This window comes from Mauremys reevesii, linkage group 9 (genome assembly GCF_016161935.1).
Source record: "Mauremys reevesii isolate NIE-2019 linkage group 9, ASM1616193v1, whole genome shotgun sequence".
NCBI classification, from domain to species: domain Eukaryota; kingdom Metazoa; phylum Chordata; order Testudines; family Geoemydidae; genus Mauremys; species Mauremys reevesii.
Window position 1 is genome coordinate 48,162,950 of NC_052631.1, and position 13,536 is coordinate 48,176,485.

The 13,536-nt window shown below is 42.3% G+C and overlaps 1 protein-coding gene across 7 annotated transcripts in view; it reads left to right on the forward strand.

The window, feature by feature from the left end:
• Window positions 1-13,536, forward strand: part of STAG1 (stromal antigen 1) — a 356,975-nt gene that overhangs the window by 205,021 nt on the left and 138,418 nt on the right. For all 7 annotated transcript variants that reach the window (XM_039487594.1, XM_039487595.1, XM_039487599.1 and 4 more), the window contains 2 exons: window positions 2,394-2,473; window positions 9,473-9,580. In XM_039487594.1, coding sequence (XP_039343528.1) covers window positions 2,394-2,473; window positions 9,473-9,580 — 188 coding nt within the window. The remainder of the gene's footprint in view (window positions 1-2,393; window positions 2,474-9,472; window positions 9,581-13,536) is intronic.

Sequence of the window (13,536 nt, forward strand, 5' to 3'; positions counted from 1 at the left end):
GCAAGGACCCAAGTGCGACATAAGCCAATGCACTTCAAATCGCTCAGCTTGTTTTATAACAGAGCACTTCAAAAAGAGCTAGAGGTTTCTGATAAGGTATCTGAAACCATGTTATACGCTAGGAAAAAGAGCAACTTCTTCACTAACTATACAGTATAGCCAAACTTTTCTGTATGATGCAAGGCTAGGAAGTTTTCTAGACTTTCTTCAAAAACATTTTCATAGAAGTTTGCACCTAGCCACTTACTGGTTCAGACCTCTGCCATCAACACTCTTTGGGAAGTCCAGTCAATAGAAGAATAGTTGTCTGATGTTAGTTTCCCATTTCTTAAAGGGAGTCAATCACCTTTCTTTAGCTCCCCTGACAGTGGCCCCTGATATTGTGGCATTTAAAAATTGCTATTAGAGGTTATGTGAACTTTCACTTGATCCTTTGAGGGCAGTAGATCTGAATTTCCTTTTCCCTGAGATTATTTTCTTAATGGCCATTTCCTTGGCCAGGACTAAGAGGAAACTGGCAGCACTGAGGTCTCTCACCTTACATCTAACCACTAAGGATAAGATGGTTTGTCATATCTATCCCAGTTTCCTACCAAAGATGTCACTCCACTTTCCACTTAATACAAAATATTTCTTTTCCAAGCTTATGCCATTAACAGCAGTCCACAGAAAAGAATCTCATACTCACACTGGACTTCAAATTCACAGAACTTTCAAATTTTGAAAGGAAATCTCCTTTCTGGAAAATCATTCCACTGTTTTCTTCTCTTCGTAGGCACCAAACAATCTTTAGGAGCATCTAGATATAGCAAAGATACCTTGTCCCATTAGGATCAAGGATCACTCCTCTGAAGTGTGATCAGCAAGAGGCAACGTTTCCATTAACAAACTTTTTAAGGCAGCCACTTGAAACTCCTTAAATATTTTTACTAAACACCACACGTTAAATGTGCAGATGTCCACTTATGCTTTTGGGTACTTAGAGCCATTGTCCCTTGGAATTCTAGAAGAGCACGGGGACCAGGAATTGCTTTGCTCAATTCATAGTCATTCTTAATTTCACCCCTAGTCCCTCTTTCATTCCTTTTAGTTAGCTCTCTTTTGTTCTTTCTCAGTCCAAGTATTTTAACAGTAGCATTTCACAAAACCCAAGATCTGTGCTAGAGTAGGCTAAGTCCCAGAAAACACATTTTATTTCAATTTCCCCAGTTTTTCTGTTGCTTGAACAATATATCAAGACCCAAAAGAAACTGTGTTTCAGGGCTCAACAGACATCTCTGCAGACAAGGAGGGTATTTGTTTCAATTTGAAAGAAATCAAACTGGGAAAGGAAAGGAAGGAAGCAGTAAAGGAACTCCTTGAATGCATGAAAATCCTGCCATTGAATTGGCCACTGGTCTGCTGGAATTCACAGAGAGCAGAGATGGATTACTGTTTTGTGGGGCCCTGGGCCAGTGTAAGTGGGGGGCCCCTCCCCACCCCTTCGCCCTGCAGTCCTCCCGCCCCCATGATTCCTGCTGGGGAAGAGGGGTCAGGGCGTGAGGGCTTGCCCCCACCCTCCTGGCACTTCTTCCAGGGTGCGGGGTCGTGGCGAAGGGGCTTCCCCCTCATGATCACCAGGTGGGCGGAGTGGGGCGAGCCCCCGCACCCCAACTCCACACCCCAGCAGGACCACCGGGTGGTGTGTGGGTGCCCATTTTGGGGGGGGGGCCCAGTTGGCCAGGGCCCCTGGGCATGGGCCCCGTTGGTCCAGTGGCTAATCCGCCATTGACAGAGAGAGAGAAGCAAAATCCATAGTTGTACCACAAAATTCCTCGAATTTATTATAAAAGGCATGTGGGATAATTATTAAGGCCAGATGGTGGCTTTAAGTCATGGGCTTGCAAAAGGCCATGCTGCAGCAGCTGCTTCAGGTGAGATTCTCTGCACAATGCTCTTTCACATGCATACATCCTGCCCAAAATGCACTACCGAAGCTCTATTGGTCATTGTGAAGGAGACAAATTGGGGCTACAGCCCTGCCCTCATCCAGCCCAATCCCATCCCCTTTCAGCAGACTGGTACTGAGGAGACACTAGCTCAGAGTAGTGCCTCAGTTCCACAGCCTGAGTTTGCCTGATTTTTGCATGGGATGGCAGGAGGGGAAAGTTCCTTGACACATGTTCGCATTCCTGTTGCATGTACAGTGTTAAAATCAGGACATACAGAACCTGGCATATCTATCCCATGAAAGCACATTGTACTAGATGAATTTAGCATGTTTGAAAGAAGTCAAATGGTTGTCATGTTTCTGTGGAAAGGTGTGTCCATCAAAGACTGTTTATTTTGTAACTTAAATATTCATTTTCTGAAAAGGTTGTGTGTTTTGTCATTCTAATACAACTACTTTTCAGGATCGCATTGTATCAATGACACTTGATAAGGAATATGATGTCGCTGTGGAAGCCATTCGATTAGTCACTCTAATACTTCAGTGAGTATTTTTCAAAGCGAGCATAATTCACTATGAGAAGCACTTTTGTCAGCAATATGCATCAGGTTTAGATTTCCCAAGTGTATTATGAAGGACTGAAGGCGGATTAAATGTGTAATAATTTCACTGAGCAATTTTTGGAGATGTTGAAATAGGATAAATGGCTGCATAAAAATACCCTGGTGAAATTCAGAAATTTACTAACTCTTTGGTGCCAGTAGTTTCAGTGTATCCACTCATACAAATAAATGCCAGACTGGCAAAATAGACTGACAGTACAAATAGATCATTTTAACTATGTTATATTGTTCTCTGTTCTTTTTTTCTTTTAAATGCAAAAAGCTACTTGTGTGCGAAGTACAACTGAGAATTTAACTACACTAAAGTCAGGAAATGCTCTGGTAACCTTAACGTTGCAACTTTAATTCTGTTCTAGTTTCAAGTCAAAGATACAAAAGCACAATAGGAAATTTGCAAATTTAAGAATATATTTCATAATGTAAATTGCTGCATCTGTATATGTGCATACACGAATGAAGAAAAACTGCAGTGTCATAATATATTCAGAACTACTGGAAGGATGTTTGTTTAAATTGATTAAAAAAACCAAACACACTGAAGCATAAAATGGAAGATACATTTTTGTTAAATACACCCTGAAAATCCCTAATTTAAAAAAAAAAATCAGTATGTAATATTATTCGTGTGTTTAAGTCTGGCAGAACCTAAAGTTCTCATCCATGGAAGTGCCCAATATTGAATTGGGACCAGTACTTGTTATAATTCAAGAAAAATGACTTCAAAATATTATGTTTGTATGCTGTCACTGTAATATCTGAAAAATAAAGATCATGATTGACATAAAACAAAATTATGGCACATTATCTAAATTTTTTGAAAACTCAATAAAAAAAAATAATTCCCAAAAATTGTGATGACAATTCTGGGCACAACTCTACAGTTAAGGTTGAAGCAGGGATTAATCATCTCTGTTAAATGTTAATGATACAGTGAATCCTTTCCAGATTTATAGTACTCAAAGAATAAGTATGAATGAATTTTCAAAGAAATCTGATCATTAGTTTGTTAAAATACCTCAACATGTTTTGATTTCTTAAGTTTAACCTTAACTCTGAAGTAAAGATACTCCATGTTAAATTTCCCTGGTTTGTATCTAGGGAAGGAAACATTGGTTGAAAACAGGGATAGGAATGATTAAGGCACTATGAGGTGGGCCATGGTCTTGACTGTATGGTAACAGCAGAGATAAAGCAGGTTTTTGCTGCTAGGAGGAATGTTTCATGAGGCTTGTCCTTTGGTTCATGATCCAAAGTCCAGTGAATTAAGTAGGAATTTTTCTACTAACTTCATTGAGATTTGGATCAGGTCCTTTATGAAGAATCCAAGTAGGTTTCTAGAGCTAAGAGATGAGGTTCAAAACTTGCAACATGAGTGGAGATAATGTAGGAAATTGGTAATAAGTGTCTAGTAAGACAAAGAGGATGGAGCTTGGTTGTTCTCAGTGGTGGCAGATGACAGAACAAGGAGTAATGGTCTCAAGTTGCAGTGGGGGAGGTTTAGGTTGGATATTAGGAAAAACTTTTTCACTAGGAGTGTGGTGAAGCACTGGAATGGGTTACCTAGGGAGGTGATGGAATCTTCTTCCTTAGAGGTTTTTAAGGTCAGGCTTGACAAAGCCCTGGCTGGGATGATTTAGTTGGGAATTGGTCCTGCATTGAGCAGGAGGTTGGACTAGATGACTTCCTGAGGTCCCTTCCAACCCTGATATTCTATGATTCTGTGATTTTCACTGGAGGATTCCATTAAGGCTTCCATATCTGTGGGGGAGTGGAGCATAGAAACGGGGTTACTGTTGTTGATTTGCATCAGGGTTTGAGGGTAGTCCAGAATGTATGAAAGCTGGGAGAAGTGCTGCTTGACTCTCTAGGGCTGGGAAATAGATAGCAATCAATATAAATTAGAAGTTATGATGTGCAGAAAATACATAGGGGAAGTGAAAGAGATGAGGGAAAAATCCCTGGCTGGCAGACTAAGGACAATAAGGAGTTTAAAAAATATATTAGGAAAAAGGGAAATAATAGCAATGGTGTAGGTCCATTATTAGATGGAGAGGGTAGCATTGTTAATGATGCAGAAAAGGCAGAATGTTGAATAAATATTTGTGTTTTCTATTTGGAAAGTAGCAGGATGATGTACCCATATCTAGGGGTGGCATAGCTTGATTTTTTACTTTTTTCTAGTTTTGATAATTTTTATTAATTTTTATTTTTAAGATTTTTTTTCTGTTTTTTAGAATTGTGGGTGGTGGGATTGGGGTTAGGGCAGCGCTGCCAGTGGGGCAGCAGGGAGTTCCTGATGCAGCTGAGGGGCATGACACCAGGGCTCAAGGGTAAGGGAGGCTGTGATCCTGGCTCAGAGGAGCAGAGGCCCCTGGTCAGGATTCTAAAGAGGAGGAGAAGCCTCTGGTCATGGGGACGCTGCCCAGCTGCTGAACATTTCTGGTTCAGAGACTGTTCCCATTCTTTTGGCTGGTGAGTGAGGGAGCAGGGCCATGACACCAGAGTTGCAGAGGGCTTACTACATGATCCCTGGAGGCACAAGATGCGGGGAAGGCTGCAGGGTCAGAGCAGAGACCGCCCCCCCCAGCCAGAGCTGTGAAGAGGAAGACAAGTCCCTGACCATGGAGGCGGGCATGGAGTCATTCAGCAGTGGGTCAGCCGCCTCTGCAGCCGGGGACAACGATGACTCCTCTTCCTCGCAGTCCTGGCCAGGATTTCCTTCTCTGCTGAGCCAGGATGTGCACAGTCCCCCACTCACTGACCTGCCCGAAATACAAGAGCTATTCCCAGGCAGAAACTGTTCAGCAGTGGCATGGCCAGCTGATGAGTGAAAGCAGGGCTACAGAGAGCTCCCTGCTCCGCCCTAGGAGCTATTAAGTAGTGGGGTGTCCTTCCCCCTGCCCAGTGGTTCATCTTGCTTCCCCTCCTTTCAGTCTTGGCCAGAGGTATCTGCTCTGCCCTACTAGGACTGCAGCCTCTTCTTGCACCTTGTGCCCGCAGGGATCAGGTGTCACCTGCCCTGTGGCCATGCAGGGAGCCCTCTGTAACGCTGCTGTCATAGACTCGCTCACTCATTCTCATGACAGCTTCTGTCTGATGAGTGAGTGAGCAGGCCATGACATCAGAGTTGCAGAAAGCTCCCTGCATGGCCAGTGACACACAATCTCTGCAGGCACACTGATTGTTACCGTTCAATATTTTTTCATTGATCTCATTGTGTCAGGTGAAATTGACCTTTACTGACAGATATCTATTCAAATTGAAATCTGCCAAGCCTATCCATATCATATGAGGATGATGAAATACTTTCCAATCCATTAGTAACTAAGGAAGATATTAGACAACAGCTACCAGGGATAAATGTTTTAAATCAGCCTGCCTGGATAACTTGCACCTAAGAGTCCTAAAAGAGTTGGCTGAGAGATCTCTGGACAGTTAATTTTTAATTAATCTTGGAATACTGGGGAAATTTCAGAAGATTGGAAGTGAACTGACATTGTGCAAGTATTCAAAAAGGACAGGTAGGATGACCCAGCTAACTATAGGCCAGAGAATATGACATGACTCCTGGACAAAATAATGGTAAAACTGATACAGGATTCAATTGATAAAAAAATTAAAAGCTAGCATAATTAATGCCGGTCAAAATGGTTTTATGGAAAATAGGTCTTGTCAAACATACCTGATTTCATTCTTCGATGAGATTGCAAGTTTGGTTGCTGAAGTTAATTGTGTAGATGCATTTGACACAACATTCTAATTAAAAATTAGTACTATGCAGTATCAGTAAAGCACACGTTAGGAACTAGATAACTGATAGCTATAAAAAAGCAGTTAATGCAGAATCTTTGTTTAATGAGGGTGTTTATAATGGGGTTCCATAGAGATCAGTAGCCTATTCCATGTTTCTTCAGTAATCTGGAAGTAAGCATAGTATTACTGCTGATAAAATATGTAACTGGCACAAAGACTGGTTGATCGGTAAACAGTTATGAGGAGAGGACAGACATACTGAGGGTTACATCTATGCAGCAAGGAAAACTCATGGCTCCCTCGTGCCAGCTGACTTGTGCTTGTGGGTTTGGGCTGCAGGGCTCTTTCATTGCTTTGTAGACTTCCAGGCTTGGAGTGGAGTCCAAGTTCTGGGACCCTTCCACCCTGCAAGGTCGTAGAGCTTGGGCTCCCACCAAGCCTGGGCTCCCACCCAAGCCTGGAAGTCTATACAGCAATTAAACAGTCCCACAAGCCAGAGCCACTTAGTGGACCAACTGCGGGTTTTTCTTTGCTGTGTAGACATATCTATAGTGATCTGGGTCAGTTGGTACACTGGGTCCACTCAAACAAAATTAGTTTTAATACAGCCAAATGCAAGGTCATACAGCTTGTAGCAAGGAATGCAGGTAATACAGAATGGGGGATTATAGGCTGGGAAGAAGTGGCTCTGAAATGCATTTAGAGGTCATAGTGGACAAGCAACTATACATGAGCTCTCGGTGTAATGTTGTGGCAAATAGGGCTAATACAATTCTGGGATATATAAATAGGGAAGTAATGAGTAGAAGCAGGGAGGTGATTTTACCTCTGTATACAGCATTGGTGAGACAGATACTGGAATAATGCATACAGTTCTGGTGTCCACATTTTAAAATGATGTTGAAAAACTGGTGTGTGGAAAAGAGCCACCCCCCACAATCCTCACAATGAGGGACTTAAGGAAGTTCAATCAGTTCAGCTTATCAAAAAGAAGATTGAGAAATGGCTTGACTACAATGTACAACTACCTTTACGGAGTGAAAATATTGTGTACTTACGGGCTCTTTATCAGAGGAAGGCATAACAAGACCCAGTAGTTGGAACCAGAACGCAGATAAATTCAAATAAAAAATTAGGCACACATTTTGAACAGTGAGGGTGATTAACCACTGGAATAAAATATCAAGGAAGTGATGGATTCTCTATCTCTTGATGTCTACAAATCAAAACTGGGCTATCTATCTGGAAGATACAGTTTAATAAAACACAGGTTATTGGATTCAGTACAGATTTGTAGATTCTGAGGCCAGAAAGGACCATTGTGATTACCTAGTATGATCTCCTGTGTAACACAGGCCGTAGAACTTCCCAGAATAATTCCTTCAGCATATCTCTTAGAAAAACATCCAGTCTTGATTTCAAAATTATCAGTGATGGAGAATCCACCGTGACCTTATCTGTGATAGAGAATCTACCATGTGACCCTTGGTAAATTGTTCCAATAGTTAATTACTCTCACTTTTAAAAATGTATGCCTTATTTCCAGTCTGAATTTGTCTAGCTTCAACTTCCAGATGTTATATCATGTTTTACCTTTCTGTGCTAGAATGAAGAGCCCATTATTAAATATTTGTTCCCCATGTAGAGACTTAGAGACTGTAAACAAGCAACACTTATCCTTCTCATTGGGAATCTAAATAGCTTCAGCTCTTTGAGTCTATCTCTAGAAGGCTGGTTTTCTAATCCTTCAACCATTCTTGTGGTTTTTCTCTGAACACTCTTCAATTTATCAGCATTCTTCTTGAACTGTTGACACCAGAACTGGACACAATATTCCAGCACTGGTCACACCAATGCCAAATACAGTTATAACTTCTCTACTCCTCTCCAGATTTCCCCTGTTTATGCATTGCCAGAAGCTGGGAATGAATGGCAGGGAATGGATCACTTAATGATTACCTGTTCATTCCCTCTGGGGCACCTAGCATTGGCTGCTGTTGGAAGACAGGATACTGGGCTAGATGGACGTTTGGTCTGACACAGTATGGCCGTTCTTATGACCCCATTAGCCCTTTTGCCACAACATCACACTGGGAGCTCATGTTCAGCTGATTATCCACCAGAACCCCCAAATCTTTTTTATAGTCACTGCTTCCCATGATAGAGTGCCCCAGGGATGTCTGTGTGGAATCTTTTGTTCTGTGATATTCAGGAGGTCAGATGATTTAGTGGTCCCTTCTACCCTTATACTCTATGGATCATCAACAATGTTGCCAATGTCAAGAGAGGAAAAATCATGATTTAGACCCCAAATAATCAGCTGATTGACATAGGAAGAGTTCCGCCCCACCCCTATGCCAGAGTGTGTGGGGAAGGTGCACATTGCCTTCCTTTCTTCCTACGGCTAAGGAATTCTCAGCTGGCCATTTACAGCAATCTAGAGCAGTGCAAAGGAAACAGCTCAAAATGGAGATTCTGGCCCCTAGAGTTTTATCTTCGTGCAAAAGGTATTGTGATTAGATCACTCTTTTGGTTTTGCTTTTAAGTTCAGGTTTTTTTTTAAATGGTTAACTCAGAAAAGTTAAATGGATTTTGAGCACACTTTCCAAAAATAGTTTATCTTTGGCTGAATCTATGTGTGGGGCATCTCAGCCCAAAAGAAATTTTCTGGGAGAAATTAACGTTCAAGTGTAAATGAACATTTATAATGCCTTCTCAGTCTGAACTACAGCATTAACTGTAACAATTTTTGTAAATTCTGAAATGTGTACACTTCAATAGAAGCAAAATTTTAGATTTTTTTCCCCCAAAGGAACCCTCTTAAAATATTGGCAAGTTATTAAAACTAAAAATGTTGCCATTCAAATTTAAGAAAATGTTTAATCATTTCCTAGTGTACTACATTCATAAGAAGCAGCCATCTTAACTTGGAGGTGGGTTTTTTTGGGTGGTGAAGTGTTTAATTTGGGGGGGGGCTAATTTATTTTTGGGGCGTAATCCTAAACTCGTTGAAGTTAATGTCCCATTAATTTCTGTGGGGTGTAGATGAGGCCCAGGTAACCCTATTATGATAGACAGTCTATATAAATAAAATAACATATGGGAGGTGGTGGAACTGAAATTAAACATTTGTTTTGGTTCAGGTGTTACTTTCTGACTTTTTCAGTGGAAGTGAAGAAGCTCTGTCCAATGAAGACTGTGAGAATGTTTATCACTTGGTATATTCAGCACACCGGCCGGTTGCAGTAGCAGCTGGAGAGTTCCTTCACAAAAAGTAAGCTACCTCTCATCCTAGAATGAAAAATAGACTCATGATAGCTTCCTGAGACCAGAAATGCTTAGTGAGATCTAGAAGTGACAGGTTGATATATAGTAAGTATGGCCTGATTCAGCAAAGCACTTAATCACAAGCTTAACTTTTTAAGCACTGACTTTCAATAGGAGTACTTGCATGCTTAAAGTTACGCATCTACTTAAGTGCTTTGATAAATCAGGATTTATATCACGGTTTTCTTGCTGTACAGTTTAAACAGTAATTTCTATTAATTTAGGACATTAAAGTACAAATAAATATTATGATTGTATGCACTTTTTGTAAAGATTTGTTAATTTATGTGCAAATCCCTTGAGTTTGTGTCGGGTTTTCATTGTAGCTTCTGGTACTACAAATTGTGGACATGCCTGAGTGATTGTATAAATTACAGTTATTTTTTTAAAGGCATTTATTTTACTCAACTTTGAAATAATAGGATATCAATTTACTCCAAAGTTAGCAATTTTAACAGGATTTTCTTATTTTAAAAACTATCTCTCTGTTCATTTACTTGCTTGTCAAAAAATGGAGTGAATTATTAGTGGTAGCTAGATACCTTTGATGCCAGGTGATCAGAGTTGTCCAGAAGTTTTTCCTTCTCTCTGCTGTACAGCATGGAAGAGCTGCTACCTCAGATACAAAGGGCGGAATCTCAACTGGTTGTTCCTTTGCAGTCTAGACCAGCTGAGGCTCTTAAACAATATTTTTAACACTCTGAATTATTTAGTATTTTCCCTTCCCCATTTTTAAAATTGTTAAGGATTTTTGCAACTTTTTACAGACTCTTTTTTGTATAAGAATTCATTTTAATGGAATTTTTCAAACCAGAATACACTTGAAAGAAAAGGCCTTTTATACAACCAGCAGTTTATTTCACCAGTGATATTTTGTGTTCCCTTTATTATTTGCATTTTGAAAATGAGTCCTCCGTCCCCCCCCAATAATATCCTAGATTTCCTCTTTGATCAGGCACAAAAAACATGATTCTATGCTTGGGGTGACAGTCTTTTACTATGAAAGTGGATGTGATGTCGCAAATTCAATAATATGACCTCACTGCATGATAAATAATGGAAAAAAGTTATTTTATGCATTATAATAAAATATCTTCAGTAATTAACAAATGTGACAAAACAAGTATGAAAAAATCTGAAAGATAAATTAATTTGTCTAACATGAAAATTTCTCCCAGTGTGGAAAGTCTCTTTTGAAAGTGATGTCATCCTATTTCCTATAAACAGGCCCGCTGAAGGGGGGTAGGGATGGGGGGCAAAGGGAACAATTGCCCAGGGGCCCGGTTCTCCAGTTTACAATGTTAGCAAATTAGAAAAAATTGGTACCATAAATAAAATGTGAAATTTATCTTTCACCGCCATCATGCCCCTTTTGAAATGCATCCCCATACAAGACTCTTCTCCACCATTGCCTGTTCTCCAACGTGCCCTCCACTCTTGGTTTCACATTCCCATCAACTGGTTTTTCCTCCTCTATTCCCAGTCCTGGGACCCCCTGGAAAAGATTATATCATTCCCCAGGTGATACTTACCTCACTACGATGGTGGACCGACTACAGGAAAGTCCTGGAGGGGGTTCCTCCAGACTTCACATGCAAATGGGGCTTCCATTATGTTGGCTTAATTTACATATGACATCTTATCTCCTGTCTGGAAAAAACTTGTTGCAACTCGTCCTGGTTATATAGATTACAAAATATTTTTAGTAGGTACACATAACTCTCTACATACCAACTGTACATACATCTCACAATGTTTAAGATACCAGTATTATATAAGTTTTCATTTGATACCTCACACAACATTCTTGTTAGATAAATTCTATGACAGCAATGTTTTTGTTGTAATGATAGGAGTTGCTGACGCAGAATAGTGAACCCTTTGTTAGCTGGCATCAGTGGCTGCTTCTGTGTCACAGCAACACCTAACATCTGCAAGAAAAATGTGTGGTGGTGAGGAGAGTACCTGAAATCCCTGCTAAGCCAGGTAGGGCCAGAAAAGTGCCTACAGCCAATCCTCACTCTTTAGGCATCTGCCAACACAGAAGAACATAGAAATTGGTATACCAGATCAGGCCACAGTGTCCATCTAATCCAGTATCTTTTCTCTAATAGTGGTCAGTACCAGGTGTTTTAGAGGAAGTGTAAGAAATCCCATAATGTATAATTCTAGGTTAGTTCAGAGGTCGGCAACCTTTCAGAAGCGGTGTGCCGAGTCTTTATTTATTCTCTTTATTTAAGGTTTCGTGTGCCGGTAATACATTTTAATGTTTTTTAGAAGGTCTCTCTCGATAAGTCTATATATTATATAACTAAACTATTGTTGTATGTAAAATAAACAAGGTTTTCAAAATGTTTAAGAAGCTTCATTTAAAATTAAAATAAAATGTTTATCTTATGCCGCCGGCCCACTCAGCCCGCTGCCGGCCTGGGGTTCTGTTCACCTAGGCCGACAGTGGGCTGAGTGGGGCCTGCGGCTGGGACCCCAACTGGCAAGGCTGTGGCAGCCAGAAACCCAGACCGGCAGCGGGCTGTGTGGGGCCGGTGGCCAGGACCCCAGACTGGCAGTGGGCTGAGCCACTCAGCCCATTGCCACTCAGGGGTTCCATCCGCTGGCTCCTGCCAGCTGGAATCCTGGCTGCCGGACCCGCTCAGCCCGCTGCCGATCTGAGGTCCCAGCCCTGCCCACATACAGTGGGTACCTACCTTCTCCCTGGTTCTGGCCCATTCTCTTCCTCTCTCTGCACTGAGCTGAGGGTGGGAGTGGACTGAGCACATGGATGGGGGTGAAGGGTCTGGCCAGGAGTTAGAATGAGGGAGGGGGCTCAGGGTTGGGGCAGGAGGTTTGGGCGTGGGGCACTTACCTGGGCAGCTCCCATTTGGTGTGAAGGGTGCAGGTGGGAATGGGGTGTGTGAGTGCAGGACCTCCCATTTGGTGCTCAGGGTGGGGATTTGGGGGGTGCAAGAGTCAGGATGTGGGGGGGGACTGGATATGTAGGGGGTGCAAGAGTCAGGGCAGAGGGCTGGGGGCATGTGAGGGGATGCAGGTTCAGGGCTGGGGGGGTTGGGTATGTGTGGGGGTGCCAGAGTCAGGGCTGGGGTCGTGGGGGGGTGGGTGAATGAGTCAAGCAGAGGGCTGGGTGCATATGAGGTGTGTACAGGGCTCAGGGCACAGGCCTGGGTGGTGAGCTTGATCATAGCATCCTGCCTGCTCTCATTGCGAGCATCCCACCTGTCTTCGTGTTCATTTAACACTTTACGGGACTCCGTAATTGTTTGCCTCCACACATTCAGCTGGGCCCTATCAGTGTGGGAGGACTGCATAAGCTCAGCAAACATGTCGTCCCAAGTTCATTTTTTCCTCCTTTTAATCTGGACCAGCCTCTGGGACGGAGTAGATAGGGGCCGCATTGAAACATTTGCACCTGCGGGTGGAGAAAAGGGGAGGGTGGTATTTTAAAAGATACATTTTAGAGAACAAAGGGGACACATTTTCTCAGTGAAACAGGCAATTCATGGTACACAGCACATGTTCTTTCTGTACAAGGTCGCATTTACATCATACTGAGTGCCTGCCACTTTGGTGTGAGTAAGCCATCACATGCAGCCAGGCAACAGAATTTAGCTTGCAGGCAGCCATGGTAAGCCCTAGGAGCATGCAGGGTTCTGCTTCTTCTGCATTCATTTCAATGCTTTCAAACTGCCGGGCCCCCTTTCCCATCGCAAGCAATGCCTGGTGGGTTTGCCATATAAAAGTAAGGCCTGTGGGCTTTCTGGGATGATCGCGTCACACAGCACACACATACACCCCTGCACCCACTGTGTGGCTCCGATGAGGCTCTGAGCAGGGATGAGCCCTTTAAACTAAACGCGAACAGTCCAGCGCGGCTGGGTTTCCCCCCAC